Source organism: Xiphophorus hellerii, chromosome 7, assembly GCF_003331165.1.
Source record: "Xiphophorus hellerii strain 12219 chromosome 7, Xiphophorus_hellerii-4.1, whole genome shotgun sequence".
Classification (NCBI taxonomy): domain Eukaryota; kingdom Metazoa; phylum Chordata; class Actinopteri; order Cyprinodontiformes; family Poeciliidae; genus Xiphophorus; species Xiphophorus hellerii.
Genome location: NC_045678.1, coordinates 26,732,391 through 26,754,844, shown reverse-complemented (window position 1 = coordinate 26,754,844; position 22,454 = coordinate 26,732,391). Strand labels below are relative to the sequence as shown.

At 37.3% G+C, this 22,454-nt stretch overlaps 2 protein-coding genes across 2 annotated transcripts; both read left to right on the top strand.

Moving 5' to 3' along the window:
* Positions 1 to 257: 257 nt before the first annotated feature.
* LOC116722854 (uncharacterized) lies at positions 258 to 3,642 on the top strand. The gene is made up of 3 exons (XM_032567199.1): positions 258 to 507; positions 1,835 to 2,077; positions 3,320 to 3,642. Exons 1-3 carry the CDS (start codon positions 468 to 470, stop codon positions 3,640 to 3,642), a joined length of 606 nt encoding a protein of 201 aa, XP_032423090.1. The 5' UTR covers positions 258 to 467.
* Positions 3,643 to 5,293: 1,651 nt separating this feature from the next.
* LOC116723355 (kinesin heavy chain-like) lies at positions 5,294 to 22,440 on the top strand. Its single transcript, XM_032568185.1, has 26 exons — positions 5,294 to 5,689; positions 10,992 to 11,079; positions 11,242 to 11,315; positions 11,385 to 11,489; positions 11,602 to 11,650; positions 11,731 to 11,786; positions 12,354 to 12,441; positions 12,650 to 12,774; positions 12,958 to 13,062; positions 13,596 to 13,744; positions 13,892 to 14,040; positions 15,025 to 15,194; positions 15,282 to 15,350; positions 15,423 to 15,629; positions 15,796 to 15,942; positions 16,053 to 16,241; positions 17,183 to 17,300; positions 17,384 to 17,460; positions 18,480 to 18,589; positions 18,696 to 18,797; positions 19,193 to 19,253; positions 19,351 to 19,422; positions 19,624 to 19,728; positions 20,196 to 20,412; positions 20,499 to 20,674; positions 20,860 to 22,440. The coding sequence occupies exons 1-25, from the start codon at positions 5,558 to 5,560 to the stop codon at positions 20,654 to 20,656; spliced, it is 2,922 nt and encodes a 973-aa protein (XP_032424076.1). The 5' UTR covers positions 5,294 to 5,557; the 3' UTR covers positions 20,657 to 20,674; positions 20,860 to 22,440.
* Positions 22,441 to 22,454: the final 14 nt, after the last annotated feature.

Here is a 22,454-nt window from a genome sequence, read left to right as displayed (position 1 = left end):
TCCCTTCAAGTAAGGTCAGTGCTGAAAATGAGAAAAATAAATAGTACAGAAAATGCGGCCAACATGAAGAAAAAGAGCTGTTACGATTACTCTACTTCACAAATCAGTGAATCAGTCAATGCTACAGTCAGTAGGTGGTGCACACAACTGGTCATTATGCAAAAGAAAAAAAAAGAATTGGGAGGGAAATGCAGCTTATTGGCATCTGTAAACCTGGTTTTGAACTTGCATGCCTTTCCTATATTCGTTAAATTTAGTCTAAATTGCTATCGCTATGGCTTCTGTCCCCCCTTGAACAGAGGAGTCTAGGTAGCCTGCTACAACACTGCCTAAAAGACTGAAAGTGAAAGTAAATTGGAAGTAGTGCTGCTGCTTCCCAGCATCTGCAGAGTTTATTGTAAGTCACATGGTGGTGGGCTGAGGCGGGGTCTGTATATAAAGACTGAGACGCTGCAGAACAGCAAAACATGAATCCGCCAGAACAACAGAACACCATGAGCTCTTCAGGTATTCTTCTCTTGCTTATATTCTCCAGCTTCCTGTTTTCTGTAGATTTTCTGTATTCATGTTTTTAAAATATTTGTGAGAACCATAAACAGGATATGATAATCTTAAATTACTTTCGGTCTTTGTTTTGTAACTTATGTCTATTTCCTGCCTGATTTTCATCTGCAGTCCCTGTCACAGGGACAAACCCGTTTGTCATGCCTAAACATTAAATTTATTTATGTTAAACAGAAAAACTTCATTACATGAAGCTGTGACCCACAACAGAATCTATAAAATATAGATTTTATACAGCTATAATAGCCCTTTTCTCTGCAGGCATTATTTATGGTCACCTATGTTTGCAAGGTGGCCATATACTATCTTTCTATATACTATAATATAGAAAGATAATAAAGAGTAATTTGAAAAGTATAATTGGATAAATGATAAGCAGTTTTTTTTTTCACAGGGGAAGTATTATATTAAGAAATGGAATACCAGTAGTTTCAAATTATTGGCTCCAACAGAACATCGATCCTTTGATTAATATTAAACATTAAACCTGATTTGAAGCACACTTATTTATTATTATATACCTAATTTAAAAAGCAGTGTATTAAAAAGGCCACAATAGAACTTTATGTCTTTATTTAGATTGAAAAAACAATGGTACAAAGCATTTTTGTTCAAATTTCAGATATATTACCATAGACATAAAAAAACAAGTACAATTAAACTTAACTGGTTTTATTTCATGGTTTACATTAAGTCACTTATATGTGAATAAACTTTTGGCAATTTTTGGTAATAGAGTGAAGTCTTGCACAACAATATTTCAATTAGTCCATTACATTCTTTTGTGCATTGTCTTGTATAGCTTTCAAATTTCTTAGTATTGTAGTATTATGGATATTACATTCTTTGTCTGTCTCTGTTTGATCATATCAGGCTTTTCCAGACACAACCTGTTTCGATTTGAAATGTTCTAACAGCTTTGTTGACCTCTCTTCTGGGTTACAGTGAACAATGTCACTGGAAAATTTCTAGACCCTCCAGGGAATTCCCCTGAAAGACGCTTTCTAAGTGTCAGAACAATTTGAGAAACATCAGAAGTGTTTTATTAAAGTGTGGAATGAACTTGATGGATCTGAACTAAATTTGGGCAGATTTGGATTTTGTATAGCTGCATATAAGAGGGACTTTTTTAATCCAACTTATCTCATATAAGTTGGAGATTACATTTAAGTCATTTCATTGTCTGTTTTTGCTTGCAAGCATTAAATATTTAACAGTTATGAGTCTAAACCTTTTCTATTTTTTCTCAAACTGACAAATGTATTTAAAGGTGAATGGCGCAGAGTAAAGATCTTCCCATTCCCCACTGGACAGACATTTGGTGCCCATGAGGCAATAATGGAAAAAATGAAGAATAACAAAAACTACGGGCTAATCTCCTGGCTAACGTCCTGGCAGACCCCTACACTTGAGGAAAAACAAAGTCCAGAGGAATCTTCGGTCGTCATTGTCTTTTGTCCAATCACCTTATGCGTTGGGTCAGATGTGGAATCAGCAATGAGAAATCCAAAAGGTAATGGAAATTGTTAGAGATTTTTTGGTATTATCATTTTATTCTTACTTTAGTTCACATTCAGCCTATAGATCATTGTGATTTTCTGTTTAAAGTGTTCTCTTCCTTACGTGTGTATGGAGGTCACTACTGTCGGTTCAACTTTACGCACCTCCTAATTTAGTAACTACCTGTGAACAGTCGTATTTTGTTTTATTGACAGTACTGACCGAGATTTGAACCGGGCTCAGACCTTTGATCAGATATCACATCTGGAACTGGGTTGTTAGATGTTTGGGTTAGAAGCTTTACGACCTCTGTTGTTTTCCTGACTGCCCCCTTGCCTGTTCTTCTTTGACAATAAAAACAGGAGCTGTTGTGAGGGCAGACCAGAATGCTCTGTGGATTCTTCGGAGGAAGAATTGGCAGAGTGTTCTCCTTTTGCAAAAGCTCTACATAAAATTCATATACGTTGTCTGTGGTTCTTTCTTTTATTTAGGTCCGAAAGGAAAATACCTATCAGAAATCCTTGTTTCCGTTTCCTAAAAGCTATTTAACAGATTGAATATTTTACAAGCAAATATGTCCTGCTACGTTATTTCTCCCGTATTCTTTTATTCTTCTCAAAGCCATTTCCTGATCCATGAAAATGTTATGGATTTTTATCTTGTAAACAGAAACATTAAGTTTTACTAAGAGTTTGCACTTGAAAACAGAAAACGGGTGTTTCCCCCTCCTAACTTATAAACTAAGGGAAATTTAGTAGTTACTTTATGCAGACTCACTTATTAAGAATGTATAAACTTTACAATAATAATCAGAAATACAACTATGCATAAAAATATCAGCCTTGAATCAATAACCAGTGAGACATGACAGCACAGGCATCATGCAGGTGCCAAATGTGGGTCAGCAATTTTACACCAATGAAAACTAATCCTTAGAAACAGTAGATATGCAAATTATTATTGCTCAGTGTTTTAAGGTATACAGCAAATGTTGCTGGTTTGGAAATAAAAATGCTGACAATATATCTTTGAAAAACTAAATATTCCCTTTAAATGCTGTTGCTGTCTCCTTGTAATTTGTAATATCAGAACTTTAGCAGTTAATGGATCAGTTTTCAGATGTTTTCTATTGTTAATACTGTCTGTCAGTAAGTAGAACTCTATGATGAAACTGTGTAGAGAAATTATTGACCTTATATGTACAAAGATTTAACAACAAGAACCCTAAATCTATTTTTTTCCCCATGTGTTTCAGTCTCATCACTGGATAAACCAGTGATTCTGGTTCTGATGCATCACACCAGAGATCCTGACTATTCAACTGCAGGAACAAAATGGTCTGAAATGTATGAAAATGTTGAGCTGGATGTTCATGTTCTCTTCCATGAGACAGTACCAGGATTACTGACTTGTCAACAAAACGATCAGGCAATCGAAGCCATTGAGAAAAAGTTGTATGACTACACTACTTGGTCTTTTGGTTCCTCTAATCTCGGCAAGAGCAATCATACCCCATCTGCAGAAAAGAGTCAAATATGTGATTCTGCCCCAAACAGTTCATTTTCCCAGTTGCTTTGAGTTGTTTTGCAGTCTTATGTCACTGTTAATATGAAATTATAATAAAGTAAAGACGTCATTTGTTTGGTGCTTACAACAAATGTAAAAAAACTGGTAATTAATAATAGTATTAACCAGTTTTTATACCATATTTAAAGCTTTGAACCGCTTGTGCAAAAGTTCTTGTATCTTGAATTAGTGACATTTTAATATCAGTGAGAAATGCCTAGAAAAGGCCGACTGGACCTCTGCTTAATTTATGTTTCCCTTTTACTTGTGTCTGTTGTGAGGCTTTGTTTTTAAAGAAGTGTAATTATGGGAAAAATCTGAAGGCAGTACAAACTCTCTAACTCCACCTGTAAAGTTTCAAAAAGTATAATAAAGTTTGAAACTGTCGTAAGCTTTTTAACAGCTTTTGAATATAACAAAAAAATCATGGGGAACACCACACCTTCTTTTCCATTGTAAGAGCAACTAAAAACATTTCAATTACTCTCAATGTACTTTATGTCCAAATGCCATAAATTGTGTAAATAACTTATTAGTTCAAGAGAATTGTTGTACATCCATTTCATGCTAACTGTATTGTATGGAGAGCCATATGTAAAGCCATTTCAGTCAAAATTAAATAAGTAAATAAATAAATGGATACTTGGCATCTTTATTTCTATTTCTATTTCTTCATTTATACATTTATTTATTTATTCTCGCATTTATTTCTGCCAGCCTTTTTTTCATTTCCTTATTTTCCTTATTCATTTATCATTTTCCATTTTCATGTATCCAGTTTCATTTTCTATTTCCATTCATCTATTCACATTTATCCCTTTTTCATTTCCCAGGAAGTTGCTGAACATGTTTCAGTTAAAGATGATTCACTTGCTAAAAGAAAACCCAAAACAGAACAGAGTTCATAGCAAAAATATATATTTCTAGATGGTTTGCCAGTTAAAGATTATCACAGTGAACATTTTAAATAAAAAGATTTCTAAGCAGTGTCTATAAGGTTTACAAAACTCTTGGATCGTTCTTATTAAAGGTTTACATTTAAACCTGTTTCCACCAAGAATGGCACTCATTAAAAAGAATTGAAACTCAAATCGGGATACAAATGCTGTATCCATGTAAGTCAAAGAATTGCATACCATGAACTCAATGATTAACACTCTACAGCTACCTCATTTGGTCATCAGTCAATAATGTTGAACACTGATTTGTAGCCATTTAGACCTATCATTGTCTTTAACACAAACCCATCCCTCCATAATGCACAAGACAAAGACCAGAAAAGGGGATTTTCATCCTTAAAAAAGGTAAACTCACAATAAGATATAGTGATCAATAGACAAGCCAAAAACAAAATCTAAAATGAATTGTTTATTCCATTTAAATTTTTCTTAAATATATCTGTCACTGACATTATTTAGCTAAGCAGACATACTCAGAGTCCTTTCCTTTCTGACCTACAAATTAACTACAGGTCAAGTCTCAAGACATAGCAATTTGGCAGCAACTTGTGCTTTCATCTCTATATGGACAGAAATCTCTGAAGTATGTACCTAATAAACTGGCCAGTGAATCTACATATAATGAAGAATTAAAGTCACAGAGTCAGCATATAAAATAATTTGTAAGAGGGAAAATGTTTTAATATGACTCCAAAGATCCGACCACTTGATCGATCAGATAATAAATCCGTATGAAGACTCAACTTCCCAGAGTTCTCTGCGCCTCAGCGCTCCAGGCTGGACCTGTGGGACCTGGCAGTGTTGTGTTCAGCATCCTGATGGAGAGACGCTGAGCTCCGAGTCTCACCGGAGAGCTTCATCAGTCTGATCCACCCACTGTGTCCGAACCGAACCCCGATTCCCAGCGGGTCCGGCGGGGGTCTGTCTACTTCCCTCTTACTGTCTTTGTTGTTGCGGACTGTGCGGGGATGGAGGTTGCGGAGTGCGGGGTGTGCGGGGTGAAGGTGATGTGCCGCTTCAGGCCGCTGAGTGACTCGGAGCGGAGCCGCGGAGACAAATACATCCCCAAATTCAACGGAGAGGACACAGTGGTGCTGGCGGTGAGTCCTGACCCAACCGAACCGAACCGAGCAGAACAGAACCGAACCCGTTTACCGCACAGACACGCCCTCCTGCTGTGTCTGCGCGTGCATGTGTCCGTGCTGCAACAATAGAAACACAAACAGAAAAAAATTGAACAATGTTTAACAGATGCTGCTGGTAGTTTAGTTTGTTTAATTTGTGGTTGTACGCTTGATTGAAACCAAGTCTTAATTGATAATTTGATTCTTTTTCCCACGTTGAGCTAGAAGAAGCGGCTGAATTGACCTTTATGCTAACTCATTCATTTCCTTTCACTAATAATCATAGCATTCAGTTAAAGTTCTGATTAACCGGTTTGATGCTTTCACATGTCTGAACACATGAAAGACGGAAACAACATGGAGTGTATCCCTTCATGGACAGCTGAAAAAAAATGCATTCGATTATTTCTATATTAAATAAACTACAGTCATTCTCAATCTGCTTCTTTCAGCTGAAACATCCAGGACTAATTTGACCTGAGAGTTCAGGAGTGACTTCTGGTTTAATGGATGGATGTCCCAGTTCCTCAAGTTTCAGGGAAATACACAAACAGGAAATAATGAGGCAGATATGAAGCAGTTTTAATGACAACACTGCACAGGAAAGAAGTTTGTGTATTATTGAGTCTCTCTCAATAGAGAGAGAGTTTGTTTACAGATGGATTTTTTTATTCAGCCTGTTTGGACAGTTTTGCAGAAGAAAAACAGTTTTTATTTATATCGTGTGGTTTGGGCAGATAAGATCTGCTGTTACAACAGAAGCAAACTTTGTCTCCTCCACTAATCTACTTTAGACATGGACCTTCTAACAACTGCATGAAGCTAAAATACAATTGGCAGCCAAAGGCGAATATTCATAAATCTCAACATGCATTGGGTCTTTGGCATAGCCAGTTAGAGTTGATGCTTGATATACAAATAAGTCAGTTTCCTCCAAAAACATATTGATTTCTGATTTCATTCAGACAAAAATGGGGGATGGAGACTCTGAAAGACCTCATGGGAAATAACCTGTTACCATGACAGCAGGTGGGGGCTGACAGAGGTCATGTGACAAACAGCAACAGATCAAGACAAAAAATATTGCTAAGTGATTCAGATCCATGGAGTGAAAATAACTAAACAGACGCTGAACTCACTGTGTGTGTGTGCACAGGGGGGTACGTGTGTGTGTGTACGTGAGAGAGAAAAAGAGTGTGTGTGCATATTTATCTGTGTGTGTCTGGCATCGTTCAGCAGCAATCATTTTTCTTCCGTCTCATTGGTCCAGTCATCTCAGCCGTCTCCCTGGGGATGCAGAAATGCAGTCACCATGACGACAGGCATCTTATTGAAACAGACAGACCTGCAGCAAGAAACCGACTCAGGATCACTAAATGTAATGGATGGATTGATGCTTTGGGGCACTGAGACTCGTCTTTATTGACAATTTGTGTCGTAATCAAATAATAAGTTAGAAAGCATCACTTTATCTTTTATCTTCAGGTATTTGCATCTGAACTTACTAGAACAGAAACTGAAATTATTCAAATCTACCAACAGAAAGATGCTGGTTTTAAATTTAAAAAACAAATCCAAGTAAACTGACTTAGAGTAGTTTACTGATCAGTTTATAGGGGGAAAGAATGAGATTTTAAACAATTTGATTCTCTCTGCTGACTAAAGACACACTAAGCTTTATTTTACAAAAGAGTGGAAAATGGAGTTTTAAACTCCACACTGATATTAAGTTGAAATTGAACAACTAGTTACTTGCTTTTATAGACGTTATTCTATTTTACTCTTTCTTTTGCTCATTTGTGTCCTTATCTGAGTTGTGCAACATAAAACTATCTATTTTAAAGTAGATATAATGTTTTAAACTTTGTTTTCTCCCTTTCAAAGCTCAGAGGAGATCATAGGAAGCATTAAGGTTGGTCTCCTTTAACATGAACTTTAGATGACCTGCTAAAGAACATATCACTAAACTTCAGTTTTGGGTAGTTTTGTCAGATGATCAGAGGTCATCTGAGTTTGTGAGGTTTAAATTGGATAGTCAAGCCTGCAGTGCTCTGTTGTGATAAGCTGCTTCTGTTTCTGTTGTTTTTGTGGTGCCATCTTCATTTTGCCTTTTCTGTACTTCATTGCCTTAAATGGTTCATCTTTGTTAAAGAGAAATGTTCTTACTCTGCATCACTACATCATGTGAAATTGACCTGCTTGATCTAAAGACAGGAAGAAGAGACTCACTGCTGGTTCTCTTCCATTAACATAACTTACTTAGCTTTTATTTAATGTGATGCTGTTTGGCGTCAGCGTTCTTCTTCTGTGCTTGTCGGTGACTTTGGATTGGCAAACCGTTCACACAGAAGTCTGACTGCAGTGGCATTTAATTAGTAATATGAACCACCCTGCAAAAAAATGGATTTCAGCAAAAAAAAAAATTGGAATTGATCATCAAAACCTGCTGTGTCAGCGTAGCCATAGTTACTTGGTTGTGGTATAAATGGCATTTTGTGCCTAGGAAGTGCGTAATACATCCTCTTGCAAAACAAGATCTGGTGCATCACTGCTCTGCTGTCCTGTTGTGTCTTGGCCTTACATTCAACAGCCAGATGGTCAAACCGTCTGTCTTTTATGGCCTCACTCTGTCCTGTGTTGTAAAGTCAGCTGACCCTTCAAATTTTAACAGTTTTCATGCTGCCATTTCCTTGTTTGGTGGCTCAGAGGGGAAACAACTGCAGGTCGACTTCACCACTCCACGTAAATGTTGGTCATTTAAGAAAATACACAAAACCAGGCAGATGTCGCGCATGACCATACGAGTAGCCCACAGAGCTGTTTCAAAATTAGATAAATTATTATTATCATCATTATAAAATTAAAAGTAAACTGTGTGTATCAATTTGGTGTAATTTGGTGCCCATTAAGTAGTTCTATGCTGCAAAAGGTTGGTGACTGTTGCTTTATACCAATCAACCTTTTTGTAATTTCTTTTTTGAGGTCTGCTAAGTAGATCATTACTTGTTTGTTACAAATAAGATGTGATTCTTAAAGGAGAAAGACTATGAAATCATTCTAGATGTGTAAGTGTGTCATCGTGTTAGTTAAAGGATAGAACTGACCTTTGACTTTACAGCGGCAAGATAAGAAACATAAGTAGCTCTGTGCCTTTCTGTGTACACCTTCAAATGTATTTGAACTACTTGGGCATGATCATGTTCAATGGTACTTTATATTAATACCCACTGTTAGATTTGCCTCAGGGTAATATGTATAAAAAAATAAAAGGTCTACTAATGATGCAAAGATGTGGATCTAACATAGGAATCATTGACTGGGCAAACACTGATAATTCTTGACTGTTTTGCATTCTTAAGAATAAAGTGGTGTTTAAAAGTGCTCTGAAAATATTTAATAAGATAACCAATCAGGATGAGAGAACCGTAACCATTGTGGAGAGCCAGTGGAAGATCACCGTTAATCAGCGAAAAGTCCATTAAATCTAAAATCCACCTTTTAAGAATCAAACTAAGGTTAAGCTGTTGTACAATATTTTAGTTAAAACATGGAAATGAATTTTATTAAAACCAGAGATGACATTAAGTAAAAGCCAAGTGTGACATATTTTCCATTCCAGATACTTAAGAATCAAGTTCTTTCAGGTCATTGTTTCCTCCTCCACCTGTTAATCGGGTCTGTCAGTAAACGGCATTTTGTTGTGACTGAACCTCTCATTTTTCAAAATTTTCACACATATCCACTTTTCAGAGTCTTTCAAAATCAAACATACTAAATTGTTTCCTGTTATGTACCGATAGATTTAAAGAACAAAAAAAGCACGTCATATTCCCAGGTTTTAAGAACTTCCTGTTTTTTTAAGGAGCAATTAAATAGAAAAATAATCTCACTTAAATAAATAAACTGATTTATTTAAGTGAGATTTTAGCAGCTAGCTGACATATACATACAGTATATATATATATATATATATATATATATATATATATATATATAGTCTGGTCCTTAAGTTTTGTTGCTCAGGAAAACGCCTGTACATCCGGTAGAGCTTCTGGAAAGAGCTGACTGTCTCTCTTTTACGACTTGGTGCTCATTCCTGCTAAGACACATAAAAGCAGCTACAAAATCAGCTAGAAGCAAAATCAGGGTCTCAGTTTGAGCCATTTAAAATGCAACTTAGAATATTTTTAGGATTTTGAATGTTAGACATAGGAAGGCATTTTCTCCAGTTCAGCTTTATAGTTCAGCTTTTATAAAGCCTAAAAGAAATCCACAGAAAGGAGTGACATACAAAAGGGCTTTTCCAAAACAGCATCAGCAAAAAAAACCCACAAAGCTAAATTGCTTGTATGATATTGATTCGATGCGGGTTATTTGTGCTCATTAAGTCTCTTTATGACTGCGAAAGAAATAGATTTTGCAAATTACACATTAGTAATTCGCAAACAAGTCCTGGTTCAATCCTGTAGTTTGGGGAGATTTTCATTATTTCTCCTTTTTTCATCTGACTGTGTTTTGAAGTGACATTTAAATCTGTTGGCTGCTGATAAATCTTCAAACTGTCCTCTGATCAGTTTAATGCCAGCAGCTTCCAGAGGTTTTTATAGGATGTCGGCAGCAGACACACAAATATTCATGGACATATGAAGATGTGTTTTATGCACAAAAAAGAATCTGTAAACAAAAATTTATGATGTTGTGTGTTTGCTACAGGTTACTTATAATTGTTTTCTCTTCCAATTAATTACAGAAATAAAATTAAAACAACTCTCCTCATAGAGTGTAGTGAGTACACATCTGTGTAAATCCTTATAATAATCTTTATCTAAGCTAAATGTTTAAAAGCATGTTTGACTTTTTTATTTTGGCAGCATGTTTTGTATGATTCAGGGGAAACTATCTGTATTTAAGAGAGTCTTATTTTAACGCTATTTTTTCGCTATTTTTCAAGAAAAAAACAAAACAAAAACAAACCAGAACTTAAATGGGGGTGGCAGGATAGCCAGAATAAAAGCCAATCATTGATATCACATTTTAAATCAAAGCATCATTCTGAATGACGGCAAGGTTTATGAAAAGTCAGTCATGTTTGACATATTCCGTCCACTTTGAACATATCTTGTAGAAAGTGTCCCTCTGCACTTTGACAGAAAAGACAGTCTAAAAAAAATTAATACCCTAATCTCTTTGACAGTCTTTTATGTTTCCTGTGTGTCAGAGTAAGTTCGATGTCTTTGGTAAAGTCTTTTATTTTGACAAAGTGCTTCCTGTGTTTCAGGGGAAGCCGTATGTGTTCGACAGAGTTTTTCCTCCGAACACTGAACAGATTCAGGTGTATGACACCTGTGCTAAACAGATCGTCAAAGGTGAGGCTGATCCCAACCCATATATAGACATTATGATGGTAAACATTATCAACATTTCTTTTGTTTTAAAGGGAAACTAGATAATAAAATATAGTATTTTATTCTATTGTTTGTATTTTGTGGCGGTAAATTAATAATTTGTATATTTATTTGGTGTTTTAGATGTGTTGGGAGGATACAATGGAACCATCTTTGCTTACGGTCAGACGTCGTCAGGAAAGACTCACACCATGGAGGTCAGTGTGTTGTTGTGTCAGTAACAGATCATGCTTGTTTGTCTTTGTAAACATTATTTTGTAATTTAGGGGAACCTACACGACCCCCATATGATGGGGATCATCCCCAGGATCTCCAGAGACATCTTTGACCACATCTACTCCATGGACGAGAACCTGGAGTTCCACATCAAGGTGATCCAACTAGCATAAAAACACCTTAAAATAATCCGTATGATCTCAGTACAGCTGTGTACCTTGTGTTTCCAACCATGTGTCCATATGTTATGATCCTCTCTGTCTGCAGGTCTCCTACTTTGAGATCTATCTGGATAAAATCAGAGACTTGCTGGACGGTGAGACATTTCAGATGTTTCTTTTCTTTTTAAAGTCTAAGAACTCGTTAACATTTACTGACCAAAGTTTCATGTTTCAGTGTCAAAAACCAACCTGGCTGTTCATGAGGATAAAAACAGGGTTCCCTATGTCAAGGTACCTCAGTCCCATGTCACTGTATGTGTTTGTTCAGTCTTTTTCTAAACACTTCAATTCATTTACCTTGCAAACTGAGGTCTGTAGAGTCCTTGCTAACGCTCTTTAGTTTCTAAAGATTCTTGGATTATTTCAGAGACATTGCATCAGGGTTAATTTCCTGACATGCCAAAAACTTGCATCTGTTGCAAATGTTTATTTTTTTGAATAATCTTTCAATAGAATAATGAACTTATTTTTTTAGGAATGACTTTCAAACCTTTCCAGATTGATTCTAATGTAATTGTGTGTACCTTTACCTTTTTAGCATTGTGTCAACCCACAATTGTATGGTCTAGACCAGCTGACAGCCAAAATTTCTGCTTACACGAATGTTCTCACACTGACGATGATGCATTTTCTCTCTTAGCTACTTAAAAAGAAACAAGGGGGTGTGCAGTAGTTGAAACTTTTTCCTGTGACTGTATATTAGTTTGCAAATTTGTACAACTGCAATATATGGCTGAATATTGTTTAATTGCAGAGAATAGAGTTGTTGTGTTTAAAGTTTTCCACGTTCTCTGTCAGGGTTGCACTGAGCGTTTTGTGTCGAGTCCTGAGGAGGTGATGGACGTGATCGATGAAGGAAAAGCTAACAGACACGTCGCTGTCACCAGTAAGTCTTTCACTGCATCTGATATTACTGAAGCATTATTGCCACCGCTCCATCACCTCAGCTACAAGCTTTCCTAGAGTCAGAACAGAATCATTTCTGGTGTTTCTGTCTCTTCAGTCTTCAGCATGAGTATCAAAGCTCATGGCTGAGCTGTTCCTGTTGTATTTCCAGCTGACTTTCCTGTTTTTCACCTGTCTTCCTCCTGCAGACATGAATGAGCACAGTTCTCGCAGCCACAGCATTTTCCTGATCAACATCAAGCAGGAGAACGTGGAGACGGAGATGAAACTGTCTGGGAAGCTTTATCTGGTCGACTTGGCAGGCAGCGAGAAGGTCTGACTTCTTCAATGTTTTAGAATTCAAATATTTGTGTTTAAGAAAACTAACAAAAGACAGCTCTTAAAAAATATTAAGAGATTCAATAATTTATAATCAGGGCATATGATATTCTTTAATCTGACAATTTTACTTTTTACAGTTTTTTTTATACATTTCTCTTTCTGACATGTTGTTCAGGTCAGTAAAACTGGAGCTGAAGGTTCTGTGTTGGATGAAGCGAAGAACATCAACAAGTCTCTGTCTGCTCTTGGGAACGTCATCGCCGCACTCAGTGAAGGAACGGTGAGAAAATCAAATCACATTACGCAGCTCAGAGAATACAGTTATACAGATCAAGTAAACAGAGAGACTGATTTAAATGCTGCTGTATGAGGAAAAGGGAAGAAGTTGGCAAAAACCAAACGTAGGCGACACAGGTTGCTACAGTAACTGTAAAGAATAAAACTGTGGACATTAATACCTTAATCATTTGGTTGTCTTCCTGTCTCTTTATTGTGATTGATCCTCACAATAAAGGTACACTTCACTTAGTTTGTTACCACCTTCGTTGTACCACTTAAGCATGACTTTCAATGTTATTCCTGGTTCAGACAGATTTCTCAAAGAAAACTTGGATAAGTTGAACCTGTTTTATACCAAAATAGTTAGTGTTGCAGAATTTAAAACAGATTTATCCTTCAGTTCTTGATAAGAATTTAGGTCACTGCAACAAAAAATTGATTCTAGATGTTCCTGACATCAACATGACAGAAAGGAACCAGATAACAAACCTTCATAGATCACATCTTCACACTGTATTATGTATCTAAATGTAGAAAACCCACGTCCCATACCGAGACAGCAAGATGACCAGGATTCTTCAGGACTCTCTGGGAGGAAACTGTCGGACCACCATCATCATCTGCTGCTCTCCGTCTGTTTACAACGAGGCTGAGAGCAAGTCCACCCTCATGTTCGGTCAGAGGTAGAGTTCACAGGTTTTTTATGTTAGTGTTCAGGACAAACAGTCTGTTAGCAGCTTTGAAGGATCAGTCTGGGATCTGAGCAGCATGTGAATACTAAACCTGTGTTTCTCTGTGTTAAATTTGTCCTGTTTGATTTCATGTTTCAGGGCTAAAACCATAAAGAACACGGTTTCTGTCAACCTTGAGCTGACTGCCGAGGAGTGGAAGAAAAAGTACGAGAAGGAGAAAGAAAAGAACAGAAGTCTGAGCATCATGATCCAAAAACTGGAGAATGAGCTGAAGCGCTGGAGGAAAGGTGAGGAAAATTACAAGTTTAACCAAGGCTGCTGCTGAGAGCTCCTCTGAGTTAATCATGTTGCAATGATGAAGATGTAAACAGTGGCTGCTAATATTGGTTATAAATTCTTTCTGTGAATCAGAGAGCATTTAACGTTGCCTCCACAGATGCTGAAAGCCGAGGTTTTGTGCTGAATTTGAATAATTTGATTAATATTTCCACAAGATTGGATGTTTTTATTAGTGTATTTGAATGTATAATCTGTTCATATTCAACATGAGATTAAATGTTTTCAAATAAAGAAAAAAATAAGGAGTTTACAAAAAATCTGAGCTATCAAGCAGTTGAAACCAGAAAATCACTGCACAAAAAACTGGGAATATAAAAATAACTAAGAAATGTTAAGAACAATGAGGTATTTATTCCCTTATTGTGTAAGTTACTCCAAAAACCTGCTACATCTCTAATGGGAGGTAATCTGTGTTCAGTTTTTATTCAGCCCTGCTTCCCACAGTGGAAACATTTCTGGAAAATGTTCTTGCAGTGGGAACGCCCCTTTAAAGTCATTCCTGCACTGTGTTAGGACGCCACCTGGTGGATTTCTTTATATTTAAAAGCATTAAAAGTGATTACCATTATAGAATTCTGCATTTTTTTATTAATTAAGATAATGTTTACCAACTTCAACTCAAGTGTCAGAGCTGCAAAGGCTATTCTTAGAAACTGTTGACTCTGTTTTCATACTAATTGTGATAAAAAGAAAACTCTTCAGAGCTAAGAAGGAAAGTGTTGATTTATTTTCTTAATAACAGAGTTTATTCAGTGACTCAGTGGCCATTTTTTTGACATTTTAAATCAGCTTTAATTTTTTTCCACATTTTGATATTTCTTTTATTTGTTTTTAGTTCAGGTCAAAAACCGTGATTATTTTTGGTGCCCTGACTCCCCTTCAGGGAAACTGAAGCTGCTGGGGGATTTCTGACTCTTTCTGAATCTCTCCAGGTGAGTCTGTACCTGTGGAGGAGCAGCTGAGCAACAGAAGCAAGAAGATCAGCACTGAGACGCCAGCAGTGATCGAGAGCTTAGCCCCGCCCACCATGCCTCTGTTGGAGGAGGAGAAGGCGCAGTACGAGACGCTCATCACCAACCTCTACCAGCAGCTGGACGACAAGGTGAGTCTCACCTGCACCTGCAGCAGGATGATGATGATGAAGACGAGTTCAGAACTGAAACCATAAAACTGCTGACTCGTGTTTCAGGACGATGAGATCAACCTGCACAGTCAGACGTCTGAGAAGCTCAAGCAGCAGCTGATAGAGCAGGATGAGGTGAGTTCCCATGATGCCCGTGTAATGTTTCCCGTTCTCCTCCGCATCCCTGCTAATGTTCTGCTCCCACAGCTGCTGCTGTCCAGGAACCAGGACTACGAGCGTCTGCAGGAGGAGCTGAGCCGGCTGCAGAGGGACAGCGATTCAGCCAAAGAGGAGGTGAAGGAGGTGCTGCAGGCGCTGGAGGAGCTGGCCGTCAACTATGACCACAAGAGCCAGGAGGTGGAGAGCAAGACGCGCTGCAACGAGCAGCTGAACGAGGAGCTGGCACACAAAACGGTGAGTCCACAAACTGAAGGCTTGTGTTGGCTGGTAGTTTTTAATGAGCTCCAAGTCTTTCAGGTTGAAATTCCTAAAACTACTCATAAAATATTTGCAGTTCAAACGTTTAAGCAGCCCAATAGGTTGATGCTGGTTGTTGTTCCACAATATTCTGTGGTTCCAGGCGGGTCTGGAGGCCGTTCAGAGGGAGGTGTCCACCATGCAGGAGCTCAGCGCTCACCACAAGAAGAGATCTGCAGAGATCCTCAATCTGCTGATCAGAGACCTCAGTGAGATCGGCAGCGTCCTCGGAACCACAGAGCTCAAAGCTGTGAGACTCTCCTGCTGCTCTTCAGGCCGACATCCACAAACATCCAGCTTACAGCTTACCTGTCAGGCAGCCTGACGGACCGCTTCCTGCATGTTTAAATGTTTTCTCAGATGGCTGAGATGAGCGGCGTGATGGAGGAGGAGTTCACCACGGCTCGTCTCTACATCAGCAAGATGAAGTCTGAGGTCAAGTCTCTGGTGAACCGCAGCAAACAGCTGGAGGTCAGCCTGACGGAGAACACCGGCAAGATGGAGGTCAACGAGAAGGAGCTGAGCACCTGCCAGCTGCTCGTCTCTCAGGTAACACACACCTGGCTAAAGAAAGCTTCATGATCCCCGTCACAGCAACATGATGACCACAGACACACCAGAATTAAAAACAAAACTCCACTTTGAGTAATACATACATTAATTCATTATATTTTTAATTAAGAGCAAAGGTAATCTGTGAGATAAGAGCTTTGAAGTGAAAATAAAAACACAATTTACACAGCTTTAATCTAGCTATTAAACTGGCATTCTGCATTAGTGATTATCACAATTAGTATGTGTGTATTATCAATCAGTACTTTAACTCTGAGTCATTTTGCCTTATTTTGTAAACTTATAATGAATGTATTTAGCTGTAAGAGACAACAAAGTGTACCTACGAGAAAGTTTCACTATGTATTGTTAAAAATAAATATAAACTAAGTTAAAGGAAGACTAAAACAGAGCAGCCTGCAGTACTAACTGCAGAAGGTCATGCTCTCGCTTGCAGCCTGAGGGAACCACAGAACACGCTGTTCCCTTTATTTTAAGTAGTATCTTATTTCTCTGCGCTTCCTCTGACTTTACTTGCAACATCTCTGTTACTTTAAATTGTTAACTTTGAATCATCCAATTCCAGTCAACAATCGATTTCATAGTTCATCTTTAATTATTCCCCATCAGCACAAACCTGCTTTTCCTGGCATGCTAATAAAAAATAATTGTGGACTTGTTAAATAAATTTCTTCTCAGAACAAACTTTTACCTTTGAGGAAGTTAAAGACTTAATGTGGAATCAGCAGAGCTGTTGCAGGAACTCCAGCTGTGTGAACGAGTAACGCACGTTAGAGAGATGTTTGCTTATGAATCATTTCACAAGTGAGTGTGACCGGAAAACAGCAAAGCGTTGCTGCCCTGGCAGACCACCCTGCCAGGGTGGGTGTTTGTTGTTTTTCAGGTTGTTGTTGTTGTTTACATTGTTGTTTTTGCAGCTTCAGGCCAAGTTGGAATCCCTGTCTGCCGACCTGCAGAGGATGGAGCAGAAGAAGAGGCAGCTGGAGGAGAGTCAGGATGCTCTGATGGAGGAGATTGCTAAGCTACACGCTCAGGGTCAGGCTCATCACCATGTTTACAGGAGGTCCTGCTCTGTGAGATGATGATGGCCAAACCAAAACTGTTCTGTGTGTTTTCAGGTCAGATGCATGAGCTGACGGTGATGGACAAAGAGAAAGAACACATGAGCAGACTAAAGGATGCTGTGGAGATGAAGGTAAAGACTCTGAGATCGTTGAAGCTTCCTCAGAATTTCTAACGATCTGCAAGAGACGACCGGACAGAGATAAAGGAAACGGCTTCATTCAGCCTGTCATCTCTCTTCAAAAACTCAGTTTGATCTCAGTTATCAATATTTTCGCTTTAATTAGTCAGTGATTGTGTTTCTTATTTGTAATCATCATTGACACAAATTTGCGGCTGTTTTTACCATGAATATTTAATTGAGACACCAGGGTCAATTTCTGATTTTAATAGATTCACTTTCGTTTGTAAAAAATGAATTACAAATGATGAAATATTTTCAAAAAGTTGCTTTTATTTTAATCATCCCTTCTGTGAGTTGTCAAGCAGCATATTAAGGCCAGGCCAATGCATGTTTTGCTTAATTGTGAGAAAATAATCATTATATTAGTAGAAGTTGCAAATTTACCAGAAATAACTTCTTAAAATATGATGAAAAAAGTAGTTTTATGAAAAAAAAAAAGTTTTGATACGAGATATCTGATGTGATCAGTTTGCATGACTGTAACGTCTTGCTGTTTCTGATAATCTGATGTTAATGTGTTAAAATACTCAGTGTTTCTATTAGGCTTCAAGTTTTATCTGTAAATCTTATACCAAGATATAACTTCACAAGATGCTCAACATTCCTGATTTTGTTTTTTTATAATTTTCTGTTAGAGTTCTCATAAAATTATTACTTCATTCTCCTAATATTATGATTTTATTCTAGTAATTAAAGAAAGTCTGGTCCTAATATTCCATTGCATAATTGACCTAAATTCAAAATCCAAATTAACTGGAGCTTTAAAACAGCTTGTCAAACAAGATGGTGGGCCCAAGGTGGGCTGACATCACTCTGAACTATTTAAACACAAGAAAAAAAATCCAGATTTTCCAAAAATAAAGTTTTCAAAAACCAAAAAATTAATTATTGTATATGATGGATTATTGTCCAGCACTATGTGACACGTTTAATCAGGAAACCTGCGGCTGCTGCTTTGTGCTCTGCAGAGAACGTTGGAGGAACAGATGGAGAACCACAGGGAGGTTCATCAGAAACAGCTGAGCCGACTCCGCGATGAGATCGAGCAGAAGCAGAGAGACAACGACCTGCTCAAAGAGTACCGACTGTTTTTACCGTTATTAGTTATCACCTTAACCAAATTATAGCTTCTGAGTGATAAAGTATAATTTTATATAACAGAAGGTTCTGTGTTTATTGCTCAGTGTGAATCAGGCCCTGCAGCTGGAGAACAGAAAACTTCAGTCTGACTTTGACAAGCTCAGAGCCGAGGACCAAAACAAGGAGCAAAGACTCCAGAAACTGCAGTAAGTTTGTCCCTCTTTGCTTCCTGTAGCAGGAGTTTGTTTGGTATTCTGCAAGTTGAGAGTTACTGTTTATTTACTTCCACCTGCTTGTATTCAGGCACATGCAGAGACAGATCTAACTTAAATTTTGTTTGTAAGTTTTAATGTAAGATGTTTTATTGAAATTGTCATGCTGTATGATGGTTTTTGGGTCACCATTCTATTTTACTGATGTGTGTATATGTAAACTGTTTTCTGCTAAATATTTAATTCCACCTCATGTGAACTAAGTGGGATTAAAAACAACATTCAGTTTCTCTTTTCTTAAATTCTCTATAAATTTGGACATACATCTTTTCTCTCTGTTACGTGAAGCAATTCAGTGTTTACTCTGCGGTCTTCTGATTTAATTTCAGGTTTCTGAATGAGAAGAGAGAACAAGCCAAGGAGGATCTGAAGGGCTTGGAGGAAACTGTGGTATGAGTTTAATTAGTCCACATTAATTTAACTGCACTTTCAGCTGAGGCATGTTGAGGATCAGTGATCTGTAAATGACTCTGCTTTTGTTTCACAGACCAAAGAGCTGCAGACTCTGACCAACCTTCGGATCCAGTTCATACAAGACATCACGTCTCGAGTCAAGAACGTAAGAATAAACAAAGCAGGTTGCTCAGGTTCTGATTGTCCAGCAGTAATCATGTGAATCTGTAAATGCTATTACAGATGGGTCAATTGTTTCATGTTTATGCTATTTAAAACATATAACTGATTCCACACTTGTTTTTCCACATTAACTGTTTAATGAACCTACAGATAGACATTTCTTTTTTCCCTCCATGTTGCGCAGAGCTCAGAGAACGACAACGACGAGGCCGGAGGCAGTTTGGCTCAGAGACAGAGGATCATCTTCTTAGAGAACAACCTGGAGCAGCTCAGCAGAGTCCACAAACAGGTGAGACATCACCGCACAGCAGTGATCGGTTTTATGCTTTTTTAAAATTTTTCTGTATTGAACGATTTCAATAATTATCAGTGGATAGCTGCAATTTAAAAATCCTATTCTAAGGTAGAGTCTGAGTCAAAATAGACTGAAACACTACATTAAAAATAAATACTATTAATATTTAAGGAGATTAATTTTTAAAAGTTTCAATAAAGTTCCTTAACATTGTGTTAAATACATAAATAACAAAAAGAATACACTTTCTTATCTAGCAATACATCAATGTACAAAACAAATCTGCAGGATTGTTTGGGGATTCAAGTACATTTGAGTATAAAAATTATTTTTTTCTTGTAAAGTGCCTTTGTAAATAAAGTGAATTGAATTAAAGCTCTATCTGTGATGAAGAGTCGCATTTGTTTCATCAGATTCATAACAAACTGTAGCAGATTAAATTTAAGTCTGCGTCTTGTCAGCTGGTGCGGGATAACGCAGACCTGCGCTGCGAGCTGCCCAAGCTGGACCGGCGGCTGCGTGCCACCGCAGAGCGAGTCAGAGTGCTGGAAACGGCCCTGAAGAACGCCAAGGAGTCGGCTCTGAGGGACCGCAAACGGTACCAGCAGGAGGTGGACCGGATCAAAGAGGCCGTCCGGTCCAAGAACATCTCCAGGAGGGGGCACTCTGCTCAGATTGGTGAGAACCGCAGCCTACAGAAAACTGAGTCAGTAATCTGCAGAGTGTGATTTCAACTGACTCACATGGTTCCTGCGTCCATGCAGCCAAGCCAATCAGAGCCGGGCACCAGTACCATCACTCATCCTCCTCCCCATCTATTAAGCCGACCATCAGAGGAGGGGGCGTGGCCTCCAGCCCTCGCCATCACTCCTCCCGACATCAAGCAGCTCAACAGCAACAACAGCTTCAGTACCCACAGTGAAACCACAAGGTACTCCAGGTCAGTAACAGAAGGTTACTATAGCTTGACCCAATCAGGACTGACGGCTTGGCTTTCAGTCAAGTCTAAAATTAATATGAAGAAAAATGAGGAATTAATTGCACTGTAATTACTCCAAATAATATTATTTTTTCCCCCTTTTATTTAGTTTTGCTTTAAAAATGTACAATTTTCTGTCTTTACAGATAACATCCTGACTCTGGATCAGTTTTTTTTATTGTTTGTTTCTGAACATCTTTACTCAACTCTCCTGTCTTCACCATTCTGCCTTTACTGGAAACACTCATTTCCTCAACTTTCCTCTTTAGCAGCCAATAATAGTTTGATTTGTTCCCTGAATCAGATCTTCTTCTGCCAGAATAACAAAGCTGTTTGTTTTAGTTACTGTGACTCTGATCCATTCATCTAATTCATCTAATTCAACTTGTCTTTCTGCAGTATTAAAACCTGAACTTTAGAAGACAGTAGCCTAAAGCTTCTGCTGCTGTTTTTTTCTTAAGTATAATCCAAATAATGCACATTGATGCATCAAAGTACTATACTAGAAGCATTATCTTTAATCAACTTTGAACTGTTAGACACTTTCCTGACAAAATTGAGAAAACAGAGTATTTTCACCTCAGGTCTGATTTTTTTGTATTTGTCTTGATTGAAAAACAATATTAGAAATGACGTTTTTGGGGATTTTTGAACCAGTCTTTGTCCTTCCAACAGCTAATAATAATAATAATAATAATAATAATAATAACAATAATAATAATAATAATAATAATAATAATAATGCTTTTAAATTGTAATATAATTAAAATAAACACTTTGCCTAGTCATCTGATTTTAATTGTATTTACACTATATAAACCTTTTCGGAAAACAATACCTCAAATAATTTCATCTATTTGCACATCATTGAGTTATGAGTTTACAGTGCTATAATAATTGTTTTTTAATCATTTTTGCTGCCCTGTCTTGAGTTTCAATTGTTCTTTTCGTGAATGTTTAAACTTACCAGTCCAAGTGTTGCCTTTTTCAACATTTTATATTTTATTACTGGACATTTTGATACTTTTTTATATTAATTTTTAATTTCATTGTTGTTGCTGGAGAATTCCTCAGCTGCTCCTGACAGTTTCTACAAACGTTAAGTTTCTACAAACGTTTCTTTCAGAGAGAATACAGTAAACGAAATTCACCACAGCGCATCATGAGCTGGATAGTGTCTGTTAGACCCGTGGTGTGTTTATGTCTGTGGGATTCAGATGTTATGGAAGTGTTGTGCTGTATTTGCTATTTCTGGTATTTGTAGTCACAATCACTGATTTTCAATGATTGTATTTATTTTACTGCATTTATTTCACTAACATAATTGAACTTTGTCTATTCTACTGTAATTATTTTTTGTAATTATTGAACATTACTGCATCATGGTATTATTTTTAAGTTGTTTTTTTTTTTTTTTTTACTGGAGTTGGATTACAATTTTTTCCCTGTAATGTTTAATCATTTAATGTTAAGTCATTTTTCATATTTATTTTCTTCTATGTATTGTACTGTATTTTCAATTATTTTTTACATTTGTATCTTACTTACTATATTTATTTTACTGAATTTTTACAGTTTTTTTGTGCAGTTTTTCATTGCAGGCCCATTTTAAACTAATAGCTGATATTTCTATTATAGATGTCAAATCATTATTTTTCCTCCAGTGTTTAAAGCACAATCTTCTGGCCTCTTCAATTACAAAAATAAAGTGTTACTGATGTCAAATATGTTGCCTCTAAAT

Excerpts from the sequence above, each read along its gene's own strand:
- LOC116722854 (XM_032567199.1), top strand. The coding sequence starts at position 468 with ATGAATCCGCCAGAACAACAGAACACCATGAGCTCTTCAG. Across the intron at positions 508-1,834 it reads GAACACCATGAGCTCTTCAG|GTGAATGGCGCAGAGTAAAG; the intron begins GTATTCTTCTCT and ends ATGTATTTAAAG. Across the intron at positions 2,078-3,319 it reads AGCAATGAGAAATCCAAAAG|TCTCATCACTGGATAAACCA; the intron begins GTAATGGAAATT and ends CATGTGTTTCAG.
- LOC116723355 (XM_032568185.1), top strand. The coding sequence starts at position 5,558 with ATGGAGGTTGCGGAGTGCGGGGTGTGCGGGGTGAAGGTGATGTGCCGC. Across the intron at positions 15,943-16,052 it reads GAACCACAGAGCTCAAAGCT|ATGGCTGAGATGAGCGGCGT; the intron begins GTGAGACTCTCC and ends ATGTTTTCTCAG. Across the intron at positions 20,413-20,498 it reads GGGGCACTCTGCTCAGATTG|CCAAGCCAATCAGAGCCGGG; the intron begins GTGAGAACCGCA and ends GCGTCCATGCAG.